Source organism: Macrobrachium rosenbergii, chromosome 12 (assembly GCF_040412425.1).
Source record: "Macrobrachium rosenbergii isolate ZJJX-2024 chromosome 12, ASM4041242v1, whole genome shotgun sequence".
Lineage (NCBI taxonomy): Eukaryota > Metazoa > Arthropoda > Malacostraca > Decapoda > Palaemonidae > Macrobrachium > Macrobrachium rosenbergii.
The window spans coordinates 18,024,875-18,046,981 of NC_089752.1; the positions used below are offsets into that span (position 1 = coordinate 18,024,875).

General features: G+C 35.9%; 1 protein-coding gene across 16 annotated transcripts in view; it reads left to right on the plus strand.

Annotated features, from left to right (window-relative positions):
* The window catches only part of LOC136844420 (protein lifeguard 3-like), a 137,735-nt gene that overhangs the window by 14,974 nt on the left and 100,654 nt on the right, over positions 1–22,107 (plus strand). For 6 of the 16 annotated variants that reach the window (XM_067113602.1, XM_067113601.1, XM_067113604.1 and 3 more), the window contains exon 3: positions 4,987–5,079. The exons of 5 other annotated variants lie outside the window; for them this stretch is intronic. In XM_067113602.1, coding sequence (XP_066969703.1) covers positions 4,987–5,079 — 93 coding nt within the window. Of the gene's footprint in view, positions 1–4,986; positions 5,164–22,107 lie in introns of all 16 variants that reach the window. 5 more of the 16 variants (XM_067113597.1, XM_067113598.1, XM_067113596.1 and 2 more) reach the window with 1 other exon arrangement.

Genomic DNA, 22,107 nt, shown 5'->3' on the forward strand with positions numbered 1-22,107 from the left:
ATGCTTCTTTTGCAGTCCCTCCTTTTATGAAGTCTTGTAGGGTATCTTTTTTTTTTTTTTTTTTTTATACAGTCTATGCCTCTTAGTCATACTTCTCTTGTCAAAGATGCTAGTCTTTTTGCTCCTCGAGACCTTATGAAACATGAGGTTTGGATACTGGGAAGTTGTTTGTCTTCTTCCGAAGCAGAATCTCTTCAACGCTCTTTGTTTCTCCTTTTAGAGGTGTTATCTGCTGCAGCAAAATCCTTAAATGAATAAAAAATATTTTTTTCCCCTGAAGGAGTCACTAAGCTCAGGGAAGCTTAAGATTTTGATGGATGCCTTGTTAAGACTATTACTGGTACTTCAACTTCAGGTGAAGCAGCTCATGCATTTACCATTGCAGTTCTTAAGCATCGTGAGCAACTTTGCTCTTTTTTGAAGTGTCAGGTTTCATCATTTCAGGAAGCAACTACTATTTTTGAACATCCTCTGGGTCCCTTGCTTAGTCCTGAGGTGTTTCAAACCATTCTGGAATATGTAAAACTTCAGAGAATAGGGAATACTTAGCTCAGGCTTATAGAGCTGCTGAGAAACATCCAGCTCCCTCTCTTTTCGCTGCCCTTCAAACCAAATTTAAGGCTGAAAAAAAAGTAAGTATAGCTTAGTTTTACCAGACCACTGAGCTGATTAACAGCTCTCCTAGGGCTGGCCCGAAGGATTACTGAAAACCATACTCAGCCTTCTTCCTCTGGGTTCCAGAAGCCCTTTCTTTTTACAGTCCTTCAAAGGAATGGGGCAAACCTCAAAAAGGTGGCAAGGATTGACTTGAATAATCCTCAAGTCCCAGTCGGGGCTGTGTCACCAACTGGCAGAATCCAGGGATGGGTCGATGGTTGGTGAAGGTTCTGTGGCAGGTCCACCTCTCTCTGCTGTTCCATTAGCTTTCTGTTCATACCCACATCATCTGGAAAAGTTCCAGATTCTGTACCAGGTTATCAAGATGCTGCTAAGCAAGTTGGCAATAAAGCAAGTGGCAGATTTGTTTCCAGGATTTTACAACCATCTGTACCTTGTTCCCGAAGCATTGGGGGATGGAGGCCAGTCCTCGATTTTTCCAATCTAAACAAGTTCTTACATCTGACTTCATTGTTGGTGGAGTCTTCCAGTACAGTTCTAGCTGCCATTCGGCAGAATAACTTGATGACCATTGTGGACATTCTTCTTCATGTTACAAGAAACTTAGGGAGTCATGCAAATCACAGGAAGTTGGTCCTGTCCATTGCAGTCCAACTCATACCTAGGGATGAGCATAGACTCTCAGACTTTTTGGGCTTTTTGGACAGAGAAATGGGTCAACAATTTTCTGTCTCTGCTAGCAAGATTTCGACCCTTAAGGCCCTTGACGGCCATACAGTGCTCACTCTCGTGGGTCACTTAGCCTCCCTTGAGAAATTAGTTCTGGCCCAGTTGAGGATGAGGCTGGTGCACTTTTACTTCAGGCAATTTTGGGACAGGTCTTCTCAACCAGACACTTATCACTGTCCTGCATTCCTTAGGGAAACCCTCGAGTGGTGGAACAAGCGCTCTAGACTTCTGTCAGGGATTAGTCTTCAGGTGTGGAGCCCAGACCTCCCATGGTTTTCTGATGCTTCCATGAAAGCTTGGGGTGCCACTTTGGGGAATCATCAGCTTTCAGGTCTATGGTCAGAAGAAGAAAAACGGCTTCATGTCAGCAACTTAGAGCTGCTGACAATCGAGAAAAATCCTCAGTCGTGGGAACCTTTGATCAGTGCTCTAGTTTTCTTCAGGTAGTGGGGAGGAATGAAGTCAGGCTCCATGTTCCAGTTAGATCAAGAACTTCTTTTGTAGACAGAAGCCAGGAACATTATCCTAGTTCCCCAGTTTGTGCCACGAAGGCAATGCCTTGGCAATTGTGCGGGAAGGATAAAGTTTTGACAACCGAGTGGCCTCTTCGCCAACAAATGTGCCAAGACCTGTGGAAATTTTGGGGGGTCTCTGTTATGGACCAGTTTGTGACAACCCGTAATGTAACACTTTAGAACTATTGTGCCTGTTCCAGGACCTTGAGGCTTGGGCAGTTGACGTAGTGCTCCAAGATTGGTCCAGTCTGGATGTTTACGCCTTTTCTCCTTTTGCATTGTTAAGGAAAGTTCATAAGGTGAAGACGCCCTGTAAGACCAGAATGACTTGGAGCTCTGTGGTGGCCTCAGAGGGAATGGTTTCCCAACATCCTTCCCTTAGCCATCGATATTCTCAACCTGCTCCTGTTGAGGGAAGATCTTCTCAAGCAGCCTGGAGACTATTGACCATCTCTTACAAGCTAGAGGGTTTTTGAGAATCTCTAGACAGTCAGTTCTCAAATCAAGAAGAGAATCTTTTAACTGTCTGTCAGCAACTTTGGATGGTTTACTGCAAGTTGTGCTGTCCAGGGGAATTTCTTGCACCCATATGCTCTATAGCTAGTTTAAATTTTTCCAGTTTTTTTAGTTATGCTAAAGGCCTGTTGGTACAAGCTGTAAACGACTGTAAATCGATGCTATTTTCTGTTCTTAGACATATAAACCTGCATACTTCTCACGCTCTCAACCTGAAAAAACTTATTAGATAATTTTTAACTGAAGTTCCTTCAACTCCTAAGCATTCCTTTTCTTGGAACTTAGATGTATAGCTCTTAAATAACTTATTAAGGAACCTTTTGAACGCTTGCAGTCAGTTTCGTTTGAATTTTTAACTATGAAGACACTTTTTCTAGTTGCTGTAGCAACAGCCAAATGAGTCGGCAAGCTACGAGCATTCTCTCAAGATGTAGGTTTTACAAGTAGAGAAGTGGTTAGTCATTTCTACGTCATTCAGAGTGAAGAAGGATTTAAGGTGAAGGCTTTGCCTATACACGTACACATTCCTGGTTTATTGTCTTTGGTAGGTAAGGAAGAAGACACACTGCTTTGTCCAGTCACAGCATTGTGTATATATGCAGACAGGCTTAAAACTTTGTAATAATGATACAAATTTTTGTTTTGTTAGAAAGCCAAGTCTTCCTATGTCTTAGAATGAGATGGTTTTTTTTTTTCTCTTTTTCTTTTTAAGTGCATGAAAACCTTGATCCAGCTTTGTAACCTTAACTGAAGGTAAAAATCCATGATGTCTGTGCAGTTAGTACAGTATATCATTTAGCATTCTCAAAAGTCTTTTTCAAAAAGCTCAATGGAGGTGTAATTCTGTTTTCGTGTCGTATTAACTTAAGGATGTAGAGACCGTTTACAAGAATTGTAGAGCCCCCAGTCCTGTAGTTGTAGTGGGGAAAGTGACCAACAAAGAGAGTAATTATTCTTGTTCAGTTCTGTCTTTTCTTGATTAGGTTTTGTTGTTGTGGGGAGCTTGAAGGTACACTGTTGTGTATAGGAGCACATCTTTATATGTGGTGGTTATAGTTTGCTGTCTTTTGAGCTTGTCAAACCAAGGCATAGGGTCCATATTACATCTACTTCTCTGGAAGTAGTAACCCCCCCTGTAAGGGTCCCTCCTGCAGTCATTCCCAGGGGCCTTATGACCCTATGTGAATCCACCATTCTGGCAGCTGTACTCTCCAGGAAGGATACCACAGAAGCTAAGAAATGTTATGAATTTCTTCTTAGAATACCGGGATTGGGGAATTTTTTTTTAAATAGCTGCACTAACCCACCTCTTTTATAATGTGGTATTCAGCTATCTTAATGATTGCTAAGATTTATTGGAAATAATATAAATTTTCATAAAAGTTATTTCTATACTTACCAATTGTTAGGTAACAACCTTCCCAGCCTTCCCACTTTGTGGGTTTTCAGAAGTTTTTTTCTGAATATAAGGTAAACATTCCTGTCTCACCTGGTTAGGGGGTAGGTGAACTAGACAGCAAGTGTCATATGTGACCCCAGCCAATTATCATCTTTATATTTTCACGTTTGCAGAACATGAGTGGGCACGAGTATTAGTAGCTGTGTTAATAGTTGGTAATTATTGAAATAATAAACTATGAATATTTGTGTTTTTGTAATCATTATGCACCTGTCCATCAGTGTGCATTTACCAAGAATGGCATGAAGCTCAATTGAAGTAGTGAGCAAAGATAAACCAGGGTAGCAGGCACATTTACAGGCTTCAGTGAAAAGTAAGTTCATCACAAAATAGGCTGTGCATCATTGCACTCAAAGGCTTTAGAAGGGATATCTGTTACATTGAGTAATCACTGATTTCTTGGATATCCAGGAACAATGGTTTAGAATCTTGCATAGTAGAATGACTAATCAGTATTTTTTTGCTTATTAAGGGTCATCACTTATTTAAAAAAAAAAAAAGGCAGAATACAAATTAAAAAAAAGGCAGCATACAAAAAAATTAGAATATAAAAGGCTTTAGGACCCATTTTTGAATTGGTATTGTAGGTGGTTCAGAGGACAAATTTTTTTTTAATGTCATTGCATCTAAGGATACCTTTCTGAATAAGGTGAAGTACTTTACCATTTATACCATATTATAAAACTTATTGAAATTAAAGAATGTAAAACTTTACAATAATACTGTAAGATGTTCATTGTTTTTTCCCAGTGAAGTAGGCAATATTAACAGTTAGCTTTGCAAGGCAGAAAATTTGATTTTTGATATTGGAATTTATAATTTTGAATACTGTTTTGATTTTTTTGCATAAACCCAGTTGGACAGTTTTAAAGCTATGGCTGTATCAATAAGAATGTATGGTAAAGCTTTCAAGCTTTTCAGTCTATATTCATGAAATGGAACTGCTTTGCCAAAACTACTAGGACATTTTAAGTATACTTTAAGATTTAGCGTATGATTTCTTTTCATACTGATCATTTTTATCCTGTATTAAGTATGACTCAAAAATAAATTGCTGTGACATTCATTGATAAGGCCGGCATTTAAAAATTTTTTTTTGAAGCTACACTTGCTAAGTTTTATAACTGCTATTGCACTTGGGCATGTCAGGGTCCACCAGGAATGTACGCACCACCCTCAGGGCCTCAAGTAGAGGGATGGCAGCAACAGCCGTGGGGAGGTCAACAGCCTGCTCCTTTTTCGGTAAATGGATTTTTCACCAATCTTCGGCAGAAAAATTTTCGCAACACTAATACGCATGTCATCCAGCTGCAGATGAGGGACATTGTGTGTGTGAAGTCCAAATTAGTTGTTGCCGTCTTTTGCCATAGGGTTGGGAAGTAAAACTCCTCTTCATAATATTGCAGGTCACCTAAATACATTGTTGAAGCCAAATTTTATATACATAAATGCAGACCTTTAAATGTAGCCCATCAGTCTGATCACAGTTATTAATGAGATGGTGGTAAGTGATGTTTTAAATACCAATTAGAGTAGTTCTTTGGAGAAATGACCTTACAGTTATTATTATGAATATGTAATGGTTTCTCACAACAATGAATTCTACCTTTTGCTCTATGGTTTTTTGAGTTTTTACCTAGTATTGTATTTACCTTTGTGTTGACAACATTGTTTTATTAAATAGTACATATTGTCTAACAGTTTTGCAGTCAAATATCACGGCACATTGGCTAATCATCATCATCATTATTTGTATTTTTTATTTTCATTCTATTTGTATTCTAGTTTTTAATTACTTGTATAACAGACAAGTTCAGATTAAGAGGTCTTTTTCTCACAGCAGTTAAGGCTTTGTACTTCTTAGGAGACAAATGAAAGGTAATTTTTCCATGGGGCTTTTTTTTTTTTTTTTTTTTTTTTTTCTCTCTCTCTCTCTCTCTCCCAACGTGCTTGGAACTTCTCACGATCTCTGGTCATTGCTAACAAGTCTCCTTTTTCTTGGGATTACTAGTAAGACTTCTGGATTACAATAATATGTATGCTATGAAACTAGTGAATATTTAAGAAATGGTGCCCTAATGATCAGATATCAGTTTTTTGTTGGGCCACTCATATTTGTGGTATGGAAAATCTGATCATTATTACTGTTATTGGAAAATAGATTTTTAATGTATAATTCTCACTGAAACAAATTTACAAATGCTTATGCTATGTATCTTGTAACAACCCCACTTACATTTTTTAAAAGCATGAGTAGCTCATTGTAATTCTGTTAGGGATGGCACAAGGTCAGTATTTGAGGGGAAAGTAAAGAAACCTTGATGCATATCAAGGGGAGAATCTTTGGTAAAATAATAGAAAAATATAAAAAAAAAAAGATGGCGTTTGCTACAATTAAAAGATCATCGTAAGGAACTAATGTACCATTTTACCCTCCTTGACTTGGCCATATGCTCAGTGTGAAGAATGAAGAGTAGGTAGCTAGCTGAGTAGTATCAGTGGGTATTTACATGGCATTGGTCTTGAGTTCAAGTCATGCTTCTGGCATGATAGATTTTCACTATGCACACAACCTCACTGCACATGAACCTAGGTGTGAGAGTTTGCACACAACCTCACTGCACATGAACCTAGGTGTGAGAGTTTTTTTTTTTTTTATGGAGGGTACCTATAGGTCAGCCTGCTGAGTTTCCTATTTGACTTTAAAGTTGATAAATATGATTCTCTCCTCTAACTGTAGTTAAAACTGATAAATGTGATTCTCTTCTCTTACTGTAAGTCCCATGTGGGTGGGGAGAATGCTTGGCCATCGCTCATGTACATTGTACATTGGTATTGTGGCCTGCCCTGTGCCTTTGCTGCTCATTGGTAACCACTAAATGTTAAACAAAACTTTTTCCCATTTTCAAACTTCCTGTGTTCATAAGCAGCATTGTATTAATTGTTTTCTTGTAATTTTCACTTTCTAGTACTTTTCCAGGCCATATTATGACTTTGGAAAACACCCACACCTACTTTGATATCTTAATGTTGAGCTTGGCTGGACCTTCACCCTTGCTTGCTATTTTAGATTCGTTCATTCACTTTGGCCTAGCTGTTTGCATGATCAATCCCTTACTGTCTTTTGTGGTAGACCAGGATTACTCTTGTAAGGTGTAGGTTAGATCCTTTAGAAAATTTCTTGGCTGTCTAATTCTTTAATTACTTTATGATGTATGTTTGGAAGCCATTTAGACTTCTAGGAATTTTACATGTTTTCACATTCCTCATAGGTATCTTTCTCTTCACATCACCATTTCATGTTAGTTTTGTTTTCTTACCCTGGAGCTTTGATTCAGGTGCCTTTTTGATGTTTATCATTGTATTTGTTTAATGTTGCAGACCATGCTGTTGCCACTGCAGCCTTTTATCTCTACAGCTCCTTGCTTGTTTTGACCTCATATGTGATGTCTCTCTCTCTCTCTCTCTCTCTCTCTCTCTCTCTCTCTCTCTCTCTCTCTCTCTCTCTCTCTGTTGGCCCCCATGTCTCATTTTAGCCCATTATGTATTGACTACCTCAGAAAGCTGTCTGAGTCGCCCTGAAGAAAACTCCATTTCATGATGGCACATACCAAGTCCTCCCTTCCTGTGATAGTCTCACATTGGTGCAATACAAAATTGTTGGCATATCCTAGGTGATTCCTCTGGGTAACCCATTAATTTATTTACCAGTCTTCTCTTAATGGGAACATCACATTGTGCAAGGATACTTTGTGCCTAATGGATTCTAGGATTGTCACATTCCCCAGTGACAGTAATTGCTTGGTGCACTCTCCTTCAGATCCAACACACATCTGTAGCATCTTTTAGACGTCACCTTGTTAGCAATGAAATGCAGTTTCCTTCTTCTTTGATCCCTTCCTAATCTCGATCTTTTAATATTAATGTCAGACTGGTATGGTTGTAAGGTATTTTCTGTTCCATTCAAGACCCTTATTCTCAGGCTAATCCTTTCTGGATAATCCTTGACTGATGGCCAAACCAAAAAATTTTAGGGATAACATACTAATATGTTGTGCGATTGTTCTCTGGGTATGCATCTGTTCCTAAGTGCTTTACCCATGGAAGCTGACATACTGTGCCAAAAAACAGTGTTTTAGGACCTGTAAGTATGTTACAATCTACCTTGCAGCAGATATTCCACTTTTACTGTTTTCAGTTGAAAGGGTTAATTTTCCACAAATAAAACTAGCCAGTAACAGTAATAACAGTAGTGTTAAAATTGAAGTAGACACCTTATACAATCTTCATACAAATATCTTGGTCAGAAATATGAAGAAATTTAGATATATTGCAATTAGTCTGTTCAAACAATTTTTTACTTATCAGTGGCACGTCTGTATAAAAAGTCGTTGTAGTTTTATTTAAATGGTACTGGCTTCACAGTGTATGTATGGGTGATTTGCTTTACTATGGAGTTGGATGGTTTGGTACCCATCCTAGACAAAATGGGGCTTTTATTTATTAGTTGATAAAACCTTCCTAATTTGCATCTAAAATTTGCCTTGCTTTATAAAGTTTAGAACATCTATAGTGTGACTAATTTTATGGCTTGGTGTTTTATTATGAAAACTAATTATATATATATATATATATATATATATATATATATATATATATATATATATATATATGTGTGTGTGTGTGTATGTATGTATGTATGTATGTATGTATATGTATATGGTATATATACTGTATATACACATGTATATACTGTATAATGATAGAGATGTAGGTATATATATATATATATATATATATATATATATATATATATATATATATATATATATATATATATATATAAACATACTCACACATACATATGCATATACAGGCAGTCCCCGGTTAACGACATGGGTCCTGTTCCCGGCCCAGCTCCGCTAACCAAAAATTGCTGATGAACTGCTTAATGGCACTGTTAACCGGTTATTGGCACTGATAAACCGCTTACCGATGCTGATAAACCACTTACCAGCCCCAAAAATCCGGTTAACGATGTCCCTAGCCAAGCACTGTAACACCGAAATGCTGTTAATCGATGCCACTGTTAAGCGGGGACAGCCTACAAATTATGTATAAAAATTTGTCACTTACACATGTATGACTTCTTATGTGCCCAAATATTTAGGCATAACTATTTTTTTTATGTAAGATTCAAAGTACCTTGGGAATAACACGCACTCAAGAATTATGACCATTTGTGTACCATGCATACATAGATTAATACGCTGTTTATAGTAATGCCCTGTATCTGCCTCTCCACCATCTGCTGATCCACTTACCTGTGGTCTTCTGTGGAGGAATTTTTAACCTTTTAAACTGCACACATCATAACCGCCAGTGAGAACAACCAAAAGAAAAGTATTGGGTGATGGTAGTACAGTAGCTGCATTTTACCATTTGTCACACTGAACACCCACCCATGAATCAGCCTCTGTCCCTCCATCCACGTGCCATCACTTAACTGTCAGTGTGAATAGTCTTGTAATGTGACACATGTCATGTACAGTATGAACACTTCATTTCTTTATTGAAAAGAACCTGATGTAAATGTTCACTATGGGTCCAGAATATGCAAGAAAGGAAAGTAGTAGTGTGAGCAAGCTCAAGTGGGATGGTTATGTGCTTCAGTTATTGGAAAATGCAGAAATTCTACATATGATTGAAATAAAGATAGAGTATTTTTTCTTACATGATCAATAATGATAGAGATATCTAGGTTTATATAGGCATAAACATTGTTTTCAAGATCAGCATGCAAGTAGTACTTATATATGGTGTTCAATATTATGCGCAGTTTCAAGTGATCAGCAATGTAATATAACATAATTAATAGCCTATTCTAAGTGATATTTTGATATTTCCATTCAGTCTAAAATATTCACTTTTCCAGTTTCAGATATATGTGCAAAATGAATTGCTTTTAAAAATGCATACAATACAGTATTGGACAGTTTAACTTGACAGAAGCATAGCCAGTTATTATAGTTTTACCTGCTTACTGGGTATGCTTATGAAATATGTAAAATACACAAAAATCATGGAGTATATAAAAAACCACAGACATCTTTTTTTTAACATAAGTTACAAAACATTATGCACTTCCTGTCCATCCCCCCCCCCACCTCTCTCTTGCTCTCAGTATTTTTAGTGATGTGCATAAGTAAAAGTGAAATAATTTCTATAAGTAAAAATGAAAAATGCAATGAAGAAAAAGGCCTCGAGAAAGCATATTGCTAAAGCTGTAGGTTGTAACTGCAGCTGGAAAAATTAATTGTGCAGGCTTCAGAATGTTTTGGACAGGCGAAAGCAATGTCCAAAACTGATGAAATCACAGTTTTACTTCATGTAAAATATGTTTGTATAAATTAAGATAAGCCACATTTCTAGCCAGGCTTTTTGAATTTATAAAATTATGTATCTCCGAAGGATGCTTCATTTAGCAGTTAACAGTACTGATGTCAGTAAAACTCAGTCAGCTGATGATTTTGAAAATACAAGTGGCGCATGATCAAGATGTTTATATTTCATATGATAGGATATACTGTACATGCTATGTAGTTGGATAAATTAAATCAACAGCTTTATCAAAATTATTGTTGTTTTAGATACAACCATATTGTTTTATCATTCTGATAGAATTTCAGAGCATACTATTATTGAAGCAAAGTCACTTTAATAAAATTCAAATAAGAACTATTTATATGGATTTTATTAACATTGATTTGCAGTAGTGTGATTGTTCTGAAATACAAGCCCAGTATGTATATGCATGGAATTACCCATTATTTAACTAAGAATTTTTAGCACCTGGTTGTCAGATAAAGTAGTATTTTAACTTTTTAAAAGAATTACTTTATAACCACAAATTTGTTAATGTCCAGCCGGCACATTATATTGTTACTCTGCTGTACACTCTAGTAGAACTTACGATATACTGTAATCCCACACGCTTTACTTGGCAAAGCCAAAAGCTTTAAAGTACTTTTTTTTTATGTCGGACGTGATGACGTCCATTAAGTTGACGAAATCCGCTATTTATTTATTCCAAGGGGAATTTCCACTGACAAATGCGTCTGCCACGGCCAGGATTCAAACCTGGACCTTTTGGTTTAGATAAAACAGTTATCATTGGCTTGGGCTGATGTACTTACCAGTTACAATCTTCCCTAGTAGGCGTAAGTTATTCCCTAGGTATGGTCAGTTTGATATTCAGCAGTACTGGGGTTAATATTTGTGCATATAATGAAGTTGTGTGGAAATATATATATATATATATATATATATATATATATATATATATATATATATATATATATATATATATATATATATATATATATATATATATATATATTATATTATATTATTTATATATCTATATATTATATATTTTATTTATTTATTTTCTTTGGTGGTTTATACCCTTGCCAGCCATACAGCCTAATTCTGTGCAAAGCATGTTGTGTACAGAATTCTGCTTGGAATTTAGCTGTAGCTTTTCTGCTAACGTTTTGGTCGTAAGCTTTATTCCATTATTAGAAGGACAATTTAATCCATGGCATTTTCATGGATTTTGAATTTTTATGTACAAAAGCTTTCTTCCAATCTCCTTAAATCCTTTGTTATTGAGAAATTAATGTAGTGTTATCAAACCTGGTTACTTGTACTTTAGCAAGGGTTTTATGGTAGTTTTTGAATTCAAAAGTTTGTAAAAAATTTGAGTTTGATGACCACTAACTGCTTTTATGAATGATGGACTCCAAAATTTATTTTTTGTTCTCTCTCTCTCTCTCTCTCTCTCTCTCTCTCTCTCTCTCTCTCTCTCTCTCTCTCTCTCTCTCAGAAGTATAAGTTTAGGTGTAGACGTACTCTTGTGTTATGATTTTTTTGGATGAGCTTATACCTGTTCTGTTTACTAAATACTGGTGAAAACACTTTTCATAATAATGTTCAAGGCATGTATGAAGGGATGCAAATTTTCCTTGCTGTCTCATTTTGTTCTCACTTAATGGCTGTAAATATTTTAAAACATTAAAAAATTTTAATATTTTAACATTTCTATTTAGGGAATTGATTTAGAGTATACAGTTATTGTTTTGAGGGTGTTTAACTAGACCAGAGCCACATTGCCTACAAGATATTTTGTGACATCAGAGTTAAAAATGAAACTGGTAAAGATAAGGAAGTTTGACTGCATTTGGGTAAATGTTAGCTTATCAGGTACCTCAGCTTTGCATATAAAACCCAGGTGTATATATCAGGCCATTTTTGGGGGATTAGGGTTTTTTTAATGCCATCAAATACAGTAATGTTCTAGTATTACACAAAATGTTTAGCTCTAGCTGGCATAGCTACTAACCTTGAAACACTTTTTTGGCTTCACTGATATGTGAAGCTTGACAGTTGGTTTGAAGGGGCTGTAGTGTCAGTGATGTGTCTATAGTAACAGTAAAAGTCAGTTTCTGTCACAAATATTAATTCAGAATTGTTTGAAAAATTCAGCTTAGTGACTTTACTGCTGTGCATCTTATGCATCTTATAGTGCTATCAATTCACTGATTCAGAAGAGAAATAGTTAAACCAGTGCTTAGCTATTCAAACTTAACAATACAGTATTTTCATTTGAATATAGCTTTTGTGTAGATCAGTACGGTAATATATTTTTCAAGTGATTTCTAAAAGACCAAAACATGTTTCTGAAAATAAAAGAAATTGCATAGTAAGGGTAGAGTGATAATGGGAAAAAGAATTTTCACACTAAAGTTAGAGTGCAACATTGTGACTAATTTGTATATACAGAGATTAAAAGTGGGAAGGTTTTAAGTTTAAATAGTTTCATAAATGATCATGGTAACCTGATTTTACTAAACATTTGGTATGTCAGATTGGTTAGTTTTGTAAATAATAGGCTTGCAAAGATGATTGTTTGAATATTGAACATTAGTGTTGTAGTTACATACATTTCAAGATGATAATGAGTTAGGAATACTTTGAAGGCCCTTCAGTAGTTTGATTTCAGATACAATAGAACATTTTGTTTTGTGGGCTTATTGTTTCAACTTCTAATTCTCTTCCCACAACTAATTATATGGTGATTTAAAGGTGATATATTCATATAAGAAACAAATATCTCCATATTATTTATACTTAATGGTCAGGAAGGGATCTTAAGTTAAATGATTCAATAGAAAAAAGAAATCTCAAGTAAATTTTACCAGCTTGTATCTTCTGAGTCCCATTACTCAATAATTTCTCTGCTTATAAAAAAAATAAAAAGTGCTTAGTCAGTTGAACATTTCAGCTTGCATCAATGAGAATTCAGGCAGTCCCTGGTTTATGGCAGTCTCGGTTTACAGCAGTCTGACTTATGGCGCTTGGCTCATGACACCGTTAACCTGATTTTGCGGTGCCATACCCGGGTTTACGGTGCAAGCACCATTTATTCCCATTATTGTTCCCATTATGTTCTGGTTTGCAGCATTTTTCAGTTTACGGTGTGCAGCTGGAAATGGAACCCGCCCCCCCCCCATAAACCAGGGACTGCCCTCTTCCTTATTGGGGTATGATTTTAAGTGTTTGAACAAATTATCAAATGTGTAGTGTGTACATGTTTAAAATCAGGGTATCCGATATGATTGATAACACATAGGACTAGAGGAGGAGATGGCAGATTGGAAAAAATGAATATGATATTAGCCACATTAGGCAAAGCCATTGTGACAATAATACAAAGTACACTGTATGAGGCTGTTATGTATTTAAATGTGGTTTTGTCATTTAACATAACTACCAAATTGTTTTGATGTAAACAGATAAAGTTTGAAAATAACAATGGTAATATTTTGTGAGACTAGAAATTGACAGTGTATTTTGTGGAGTTTGTTACTCAGTATTTGGGAATATATGATATGCTTCACCTTCATTGTAACACTAAGTGAAAAAATGTCTCTACTTGGTAGTATGAATTATTGTCTTTTGGTTGTGCAGCCATTCTATGCACCTTTCAATCTAGTCGTGGATCCAGGATACCCATTGGTTAATTATAGTCTGTGATAACCAGGACTGTATTCTCTCTGAGGTTCTTTTTTGACCATCCTTGGGTTTACCCACAGGTCTTCTTACATCCATTGTACTTTACATTACAGTACCAGCCATGGTATACCGTCCTCCTGGAATATAATCACATTGATGCTATTGGAGTGTTTATGAAATTTAAAATTGCAGGTGATATTAATCTTCGTGGTACTACTGTAATGTGTTTTCAATTATCATAAAGTTTTGTTCCAGGCTTGCACTAAGAGTAACTCACATCCATATTTGCTATTGGTTCAGTTACGTTTTAGATTCTCTGTGAGATAGCTCTAAATAATGTTCTCCACATTAATGGAAGCAAACTATTTCCAGCAGATATTTATACATACTCATACTTGGAAGCAAACTATATCTAGTAGACATTATAGTATGTATTTCTTTTCCATATCATATTGTAATGTCACCGTGCTTCCTATACAGTATACTGTATTTAAATTTGTTTCATTATTTTTCACATTGGTTTTCCCCATTTGTTTCTATCCATTACTGCCACCTTTAGTTTTTTTACGGATATCCATTGCTTGGTATGGATTGCCCTGTGAGGCTACTTTGAAGATGACTTGACTGGGCACCACCTGGTATAGTTGGTATCCTATTAGAAGCCTACAGGGATCTTCCATATACAGTATCTTTTTTTGTACTCTCAATTTCCCTGTAATTGCCATATCTTTAATAACTAGTCTATTGGTGGCCCTCTTTTACTAAAAAATGTGTTAATGAATATCTTTTTATACAGTACCAAGTCTGTTTAAAGTTTGAAATTCTATACATTTTGCTAAACTTATGCAAGTAAATTTTGTATCAGTATTATTTCCTGTGATCCTAATAGTTCTATTCATGATCATTAGGGCTATATTAGCCAATAATTATTGCATTTTGCATTTCTCTATCTGCAGAGGTAAACTTGAAGATTTTTTGAAGATGTATTTTTGCATAATATTATCGTTTGAATTTATAGTCAGTTGATATTAATGCCATATGCCTCAGGTTTGTTGTTGCACTAAGATTACAATATTGGCATACTATTCTCTTTGGATATCAGTAGCTTCTTAGGATCTTTGTCTTTTAAACTAGATTGCTTAAAGTGATGTGACCATCTACTATAAACTTTGTGTGATTCAGAGTTCCGTTCATCTCAAATGGTTAGGAAGAGTCCTTAGGTTCACATCTGGCTTCTTACACCATTTTGCACCTTACCACACTTGCTTATCATAGTTTGGTCAAAATCCTGTGGGTTATAAAACTGTGGAATGGTATTTTTAGTTTAAATAGTCTGTTTTGTGGCATTAGAAAGAGCCATGCCATCTTTTCAATTGAGGTATTTTGACATATGTTGGTTTTGTGGAGATAGAAATTTGTTTGCCAGTGTTGAATGACGTCATAGGTCTCGGTGCTTGGCCTTTGGCCTTAATTTCATATTCTGATTCCGATATTTGTTTGCAGTATTCTTTTCATTATTTAAGTCTGCTTTAGCTCAGTTGTAGGTGTTCTCTTCTGTGAGAGCTTGCTTCTGCAAGTTGGTGGCCCCTGAGTTCTATTCTGTGTGAATGTTTGCTCTGTTGAATAATGATGATAATTTGGTACATACTTCACTTCTTTATGGTAAGCAATATCAAGGAAGTTTGGATCTCCTTGAGATAACATACCTTGAAAAAGACAATAGGCAATTTTTCGTAACTTTAAGTTTCCAATTTTACAAGAAGGATGAAGAGTTGCAACAGTGCTTCCTACTGAAATAGGGACCCTGTGTGGAGTATAATATTAGATATACAGTATACCAAGTATAGGTACAAGATTAGAATTTGTTCGTGTTTTCACAAGTACAAACAGTTTTATAACTGAGACTCCCCTCCTTGTAGTACTTCCCATTGGGGTCATTCACTGTTTCACTTGAGCAAGTCTGTAGCAGGATTTTCTTATTTATTGAGTAAGGGAACTCCTATAATTCTAGGATATTTGCCTAAGGTAATGACTTGAGATTTCTTCATCTAGTGAATGACCAGACTCATGACTAACAAGTGTAATAATGGGCATTACAACAGTAAAATAAAAGGTTTGCATGCATGAAATATAATGTGTGATTTTTCTTATATGCATAATTTTTCTGATATACATACCTGTTGTAAGTAAACTTCAGGCTTTACAGTCTATTTGAATGGAAGTTTTAGGTTGAATTTATTTTCAATCGATAAATTATGGAACCACTGCTTCCACAAAGCACAGTTTTTGTGGGTTCTATTGCCCACTACAGAATGGAATCCAATCATGTGGATATTGCTGTAGATAATCCAGAGTTATATGGTCACCAACCTGGCTATGGGGTAAAGTATAATGTTGATCATTCCTGTTAGGGTAGTACTTAAATTTATGGAGAATGAAGTGCCTTAGAAATTGTATTGAAGGGTAATCTTGGCTATCTGTACAGTCATGAAGCTAATGTTTTTGGAAATGCTTTTAAAACTTCGTTTTTATCATATGCTCGTATCCAGAAATCATACCGTTTTTATCATATGCTCGTAACCAGAAATCATACGACGGTTCATTGTATGCGATTTTCATGGTCCTGCATATCCAGAAACCACATGAACATACACAGGCAGTGGCATTTAACAATGTAATTTTGGAACCATAGTGAAAGTGGCGTCGCATGGGTACCCCCTTGTGATAGCAGAATTGAAAGAATGTAATTTTCAACTCTGCATTAAAGTACATTTGCCAAAGTGACTTATCTACAGTGTCTACCGAAAATATGAAACAGTTTGTGGTAAAAACACCTGAATAACACCACAACAAAGGTCTTGGAAAGAATACTTATAAGAGTCTTTTTGCCTGCCAGCGACAGATGGTGAGCTCATCATAACAAAAAAAAAGTCAGGCACCTGTGTTTGAATTCTTTTCTTTAAATAAGCTTCATTGACATGTTTAGAGTTTCCTTTTCAATACAGAATTAAGTTTTTAATTGGTATATATCTAGAAATCTTAATGTGTTAGTGTTATATTGCCCAAGAAAGTTGAAATCAGTACAGCCACTCAGGGGCGGCTCTAGGGTTTCCTGCGCCCTAGGCTAATATTTTAATTTGCGCCCCAAGGTCCACCAGCTAGGAGATCTGGGGTGAGCAGTAGTCAATGTAGCTCCCCATTGGGTGGCATTTCAGGATAGTTTAATTGTAAATCCCAGCTGCAATAATACAGTGAAATGCATTATCTTTTACAAACACACACACATATATTTATATATATATATATATATATATATATATATATATATATATTAAATCTAGGCTGAAATTTACAACAATTCCATCATTATTTTTAATATGTAACCATTGCAAAGGGCAGTTTTGATGCCTATGAAGATATATTAGACAATTAATATATTCATAACATTATATTGAAAATGGCATTAAATGACAAAACAATGAGTTTTGTATAATCTATTTAAAAATTTGTTATTTAATAAGAAATGCATCTGATAGTGAAATATGATTGAGTATATAACAATCAATTATAAACATATGAAAATGAATGTTTTGAGTTATTTCTTTAAAACTTCAATCAGGGATAAGAAAATGTAAGTGGTAGAAGAAAATCCGACTCATTTTCTTTCCATTTGAGTGTAATCATCTTAGCTGAAAAAAGGGAAAAAATAAAACATGGCCTCTACAACATTTTTTCATTCATTAATAGAACAAATCTTAAGTAACTAAAATCCCCTAACTAAACTATTAAAGAAAAAAGACTAGAATTCAATGTAATGAAAGGAACTGAAAGCTATGTGCATTAAGCGTGTAATATTAATCTCAGTTATTGAAGAGAATGTGATATTTCTCCTCATAACTTCGAACTGAATTATTAACAAAAGGCTAGAAATCAAAGTAGTGAGAATAATTAATAATTCTGAAGTAAACATGAAGATAACTCAAAACAATTGTTTAAATTTTATATTATTGGGAACTGTTTACAATTACAACTTTCCAATTATAATGTAATTGTAACTTTATACTAAGAATTATCAATATCTGTCAATTTAAATGAGAAATTCAATTTAGTGAGCACTGAGTCTTTCTAGATTGTTGGCTACAGCTACAGATAACTAAAAATGTGCTTTCAAATTGCCTTTTTCCTTGGCAAATCAGCCACTAGATTCTTTAGATCAACTTTCTGTGCGATCTCGTTCTCAACCGAGACCATAAGCTAGACCTACAAGTCTTTCCTCTATCGTGTAGACACTTAAATACGTCTTAATTAATTTTAATTTTGGCTCCTCTCACCTTCGCCACAGTAACAACAAAGTGAGAATCGTGGCAACAAATGTTTGGGTACACTGTCAACCAGCCCTTGTTCACAAATGAACTTTTAAAACATCAGGGGAATGACAGTGTCAGGCTGGAGGAGGCGTGCAACTGCCTGAAGTTCATGACACAAGTCAGTGGCATCTATGTCTATGCTTTCTCCATCTCGGCGTAGTGCTTTTCCAGCTTGGTGCAATGTTCCATAAGTTATGTTTGTTATCCCATTAAGTGATTTCATCATACAGGAAACCAAAAACAGACTTCATCTGCTGCAGTTGCTGAAAAGCGGTCCAGTAAGTTGATGGCAACATCAGTATAGCAAAAATAGAAGTTAACTTTAAAGTTCACTTTTGCATTCTGCACTAGTGTGTCTTCTCCTTCATGGTCAAACTGCCTTTTACTTTTTTCCTAAGGCGAGCGGAATCTGCAACAAAAAATGGGTCTTTCTCCAATGTTAGCCAATTCAGTAGCATCAACTAGTACCTTTTCAAACTCTATCACTTCTTCTCTCTTCTAGAAACATTTATTTAGTTCCCAGTTCTTGCGCCCCCTTCATTCTTGCGCCCTAGGCGACTGCCTAGTTTCGCCTTAAGGACGAGCCAGCCCTGCAGCCACTGAAGCTCACAGGTAGGCTACAAGGTGATACAAGCGTGAAATTCCTCATAGGCTGTTTATTGGTCGGTGATCACATTCTCATGCACTTTTATTAAATTAAGAAGCATTAAACGCTGAGAAATGGCTATTGGGGTGCACACTCCATATTTCTGGTAAGTTGCTTGCATATTTCCCAACTTTGTTTATATTTTTGCGAGAAATCAGGACAGCAAATATCAAGTATACAAAATATACTACAGATATGCAGTATCTTTTCTAATAAATAGTAAAGCATAAAGACATTTTAATTCAATATCAATGTAATAAAGAAATTATCTGTGATACTGTTTAGCCTTGTAATCATCATTCCAGGCATTTCATTCCCAGTAACCGCATATGTTTGTAAGCCTGTTTAACAGTGAGGCAATGCGATGGGGTTGGGGGGTTTTGAGGGGGTGTCGTCTAAATTTCTGGAATCTGACAGCCCTTCATTTTGGGACCATACAACCGCGATAGCCTTCATATTGACAAATGTGGTCATATGATTTCTGGATATGGCCCTTAATCCCATTAATGCTCAAAACACTTTTGAACCTTGCCTTGTTTCATTCCACCCCCATTAATCATATACATGCTTAATATTCATGTCCAAAATGAGGCAAGGTTCACAGTCTTTTGTCTGTCAGAAGGCATATCTGGATCCTCAGTCTTGTCTCAGCACTTTGAATACTTAAGTGAATATGCATTGATGTCAGCAGCTTTGTTCATGGTCCTCCAGTGATTACTTTGCAGAGGAATATCCACTAAAAGTTTTCCAGTTTTTCTCCATCTTTCAATCCATTGGCAATTTATTCATTTAAGTGATGAAGGAACCTTCATTAGCATTGGATAACTGGCTTATCAAATTTTGATGTTTGTGAGTATTGCATAAATTTCCTGAGAAATTAGTTGTTCTGCAGTGTTTCACTCCATTCTATGATCTCCCAGTAGTTTCCAATAGGTATATGCATGTTTTTGCTGTCTGCAAGAAGCTATGCAAAGACTTAGTCACACAGTGTATAGTTTCATGTTAGGAGGTTTTTAACTTTACTGAGGATCCAGATTGTGCATGAGTGGTTGAGCACTTTTGCATGTCTGGCATTCAAAAGACTGTGTGCTGGGAAACGTTTTGGCCAAGTATATTAGACATAGACGATAATGGGGTTGTATGATAAATTGGGCACCCATAAACCTATTTCCTAGAAGTTTTGTATCTTAATTTAAAAATTAAGAGATTACCTCAAAGTTACTCTTAAATTAGAACATTTTTGGACTAGTTAAACTACATATCAGTAATGTTGTATATTCGGAGTATTATAAGCATTCTATAGACAGAAGAAACACTTGTAGCGAGCCTTGTATAGTGCACTGTTGATGGTACCAAAGGTTCTTTTTTTAGCACCCCATTGGCCCTTGCTGCAATGTTTTTTGCCCTTTACTTTTCATCCATCCCACTTTTAGCCTCTGATTGAGGAATAAATCCTACAGGTGACCCCTGAGTTTCTAGCAATGTGATTATTGGCCTTGTTAAAGTAACTTAACAGTAATGGTAATGACAATGTTAACTTTTAGTGCTGCTTTTTGGATTACTGTAATATATCGGTAATTCTTAACTTATATGTTCAGTTTAATTGTTTTAGTTTAATTCAGATTGTATTTAGTATATAATCAAAAAGGTTTGGTCAGAAGTCATGCAGCATGTCTTGAAGTATTTTTAAAATTATATGGTAAGACAGGGTAGGTAGGACATTTTTGAGATGGATGTGGATTGTTTCATTTCAGCAAAATTGAATTATCAAAGTAAAGTAATATGTACCAGGGTCAGTAGGTCAAGCAATTCAATGGGTTAGTGATTGTTATAAATTACTTCACTTACAAGTCAAAGTCCAAATGATAATTGTTGTGATCCTTGCTTTTTTTTTTTTTTTTATAAAATTAGAATTGAAGTGAAATTTGAAAATTTATAAGTTAATTATGTAGATATAATAGGAAATAAGCAGAATTTGATAGCAGAAGAATCTTGACATTTCGCTTACCTGTAAGAGCTTTTGCTGACAGTGCGCTGAAGTCATTACTTTGATGCTGGTGCAGCATCCCATCAGTTTTTAGCTTCGTGTCACTTGTGTTCTATTACTTATCATTCATTGTCTTTTCCTTTCACTCGTTTAACACTTCAACTTTGTCATTAATGAATAAAGCTAGAACTGTGGAAGAAGAGTAGGACAGAGTCTGATCTTGGTGGATTCGTGACCCTTAAGGTTCTAGAGACTGCATATATTTACTACAGATTTTTATGTAAGCAACATACCAAGTAATTACATAGCTATAGGTTTCTACGCGTCGGCAACTATAATTTTGAAATTCGCGGTAGTGCTACTATTGTTTTGGCTAGGTGATTGGTGAGTTCAATATGTTTCTGCCAGCTGATGGCTGTGGATACAGTGATTAGCAGCATCGGTTTTTTGGAATTTTTTGCTTCTCAGTTGATCTTATTTGGCAACAATTGGTGAAGTATTGTCATTTTTGGTAGCGTTTTCAGCACAGACTATTTTTCAGACAGTGTTACCAAATTTTACTGGTTTTCTGCTCTAGACTTTATTATTAGGCTTGTTGACTTGTGACTTGTTGGCTATATCAGATTCTGGTTCCCAGAGTTTTGCTGCAATACTAAATTAACTAAATCCTGTTATGACCCGCAAACACTGCACGACTTCTAGGGGTCAAATATGTTCTCCTAACTTGACTTGTGGTGAATGTGTTTTTTGGGATGTTAAAATGTGGAAGACTGAATAGTTCATTTAACTAAATTAGACACAGATAAGAAGAGGAAGGCAGCTTCTGTTACTGATGATATTTCTGATTCTGTGTCTATTATTCCATCTACCTGCAATCCCACTTCTCAGTCTGTACCAACCACTCCTCACCCTGGCTCCCTTACTCCCAATCCTGGCCCCATTGCCAGCCTTGAGTTGAAAGTTAACCTTAAAATTGGGTGGTTAATGAACACAATGGAGCAGTTAGGCGCTTCAGTGAAGGTCCTGATGGACAAGTTAAGTGTTAAAGTGCTGGTGAAGTGTCAGTGGAGGAGATGGCTGTCTGTCCCGCTGATTCTCGTAGGCAAAGGTCCCTGGCAAACTCCCCTAAACCTAGAAAGAACCAAACTGGTAGCCCAAAGGAGGTCGGTGGGGTCTACCCACAGGGAGTCGCC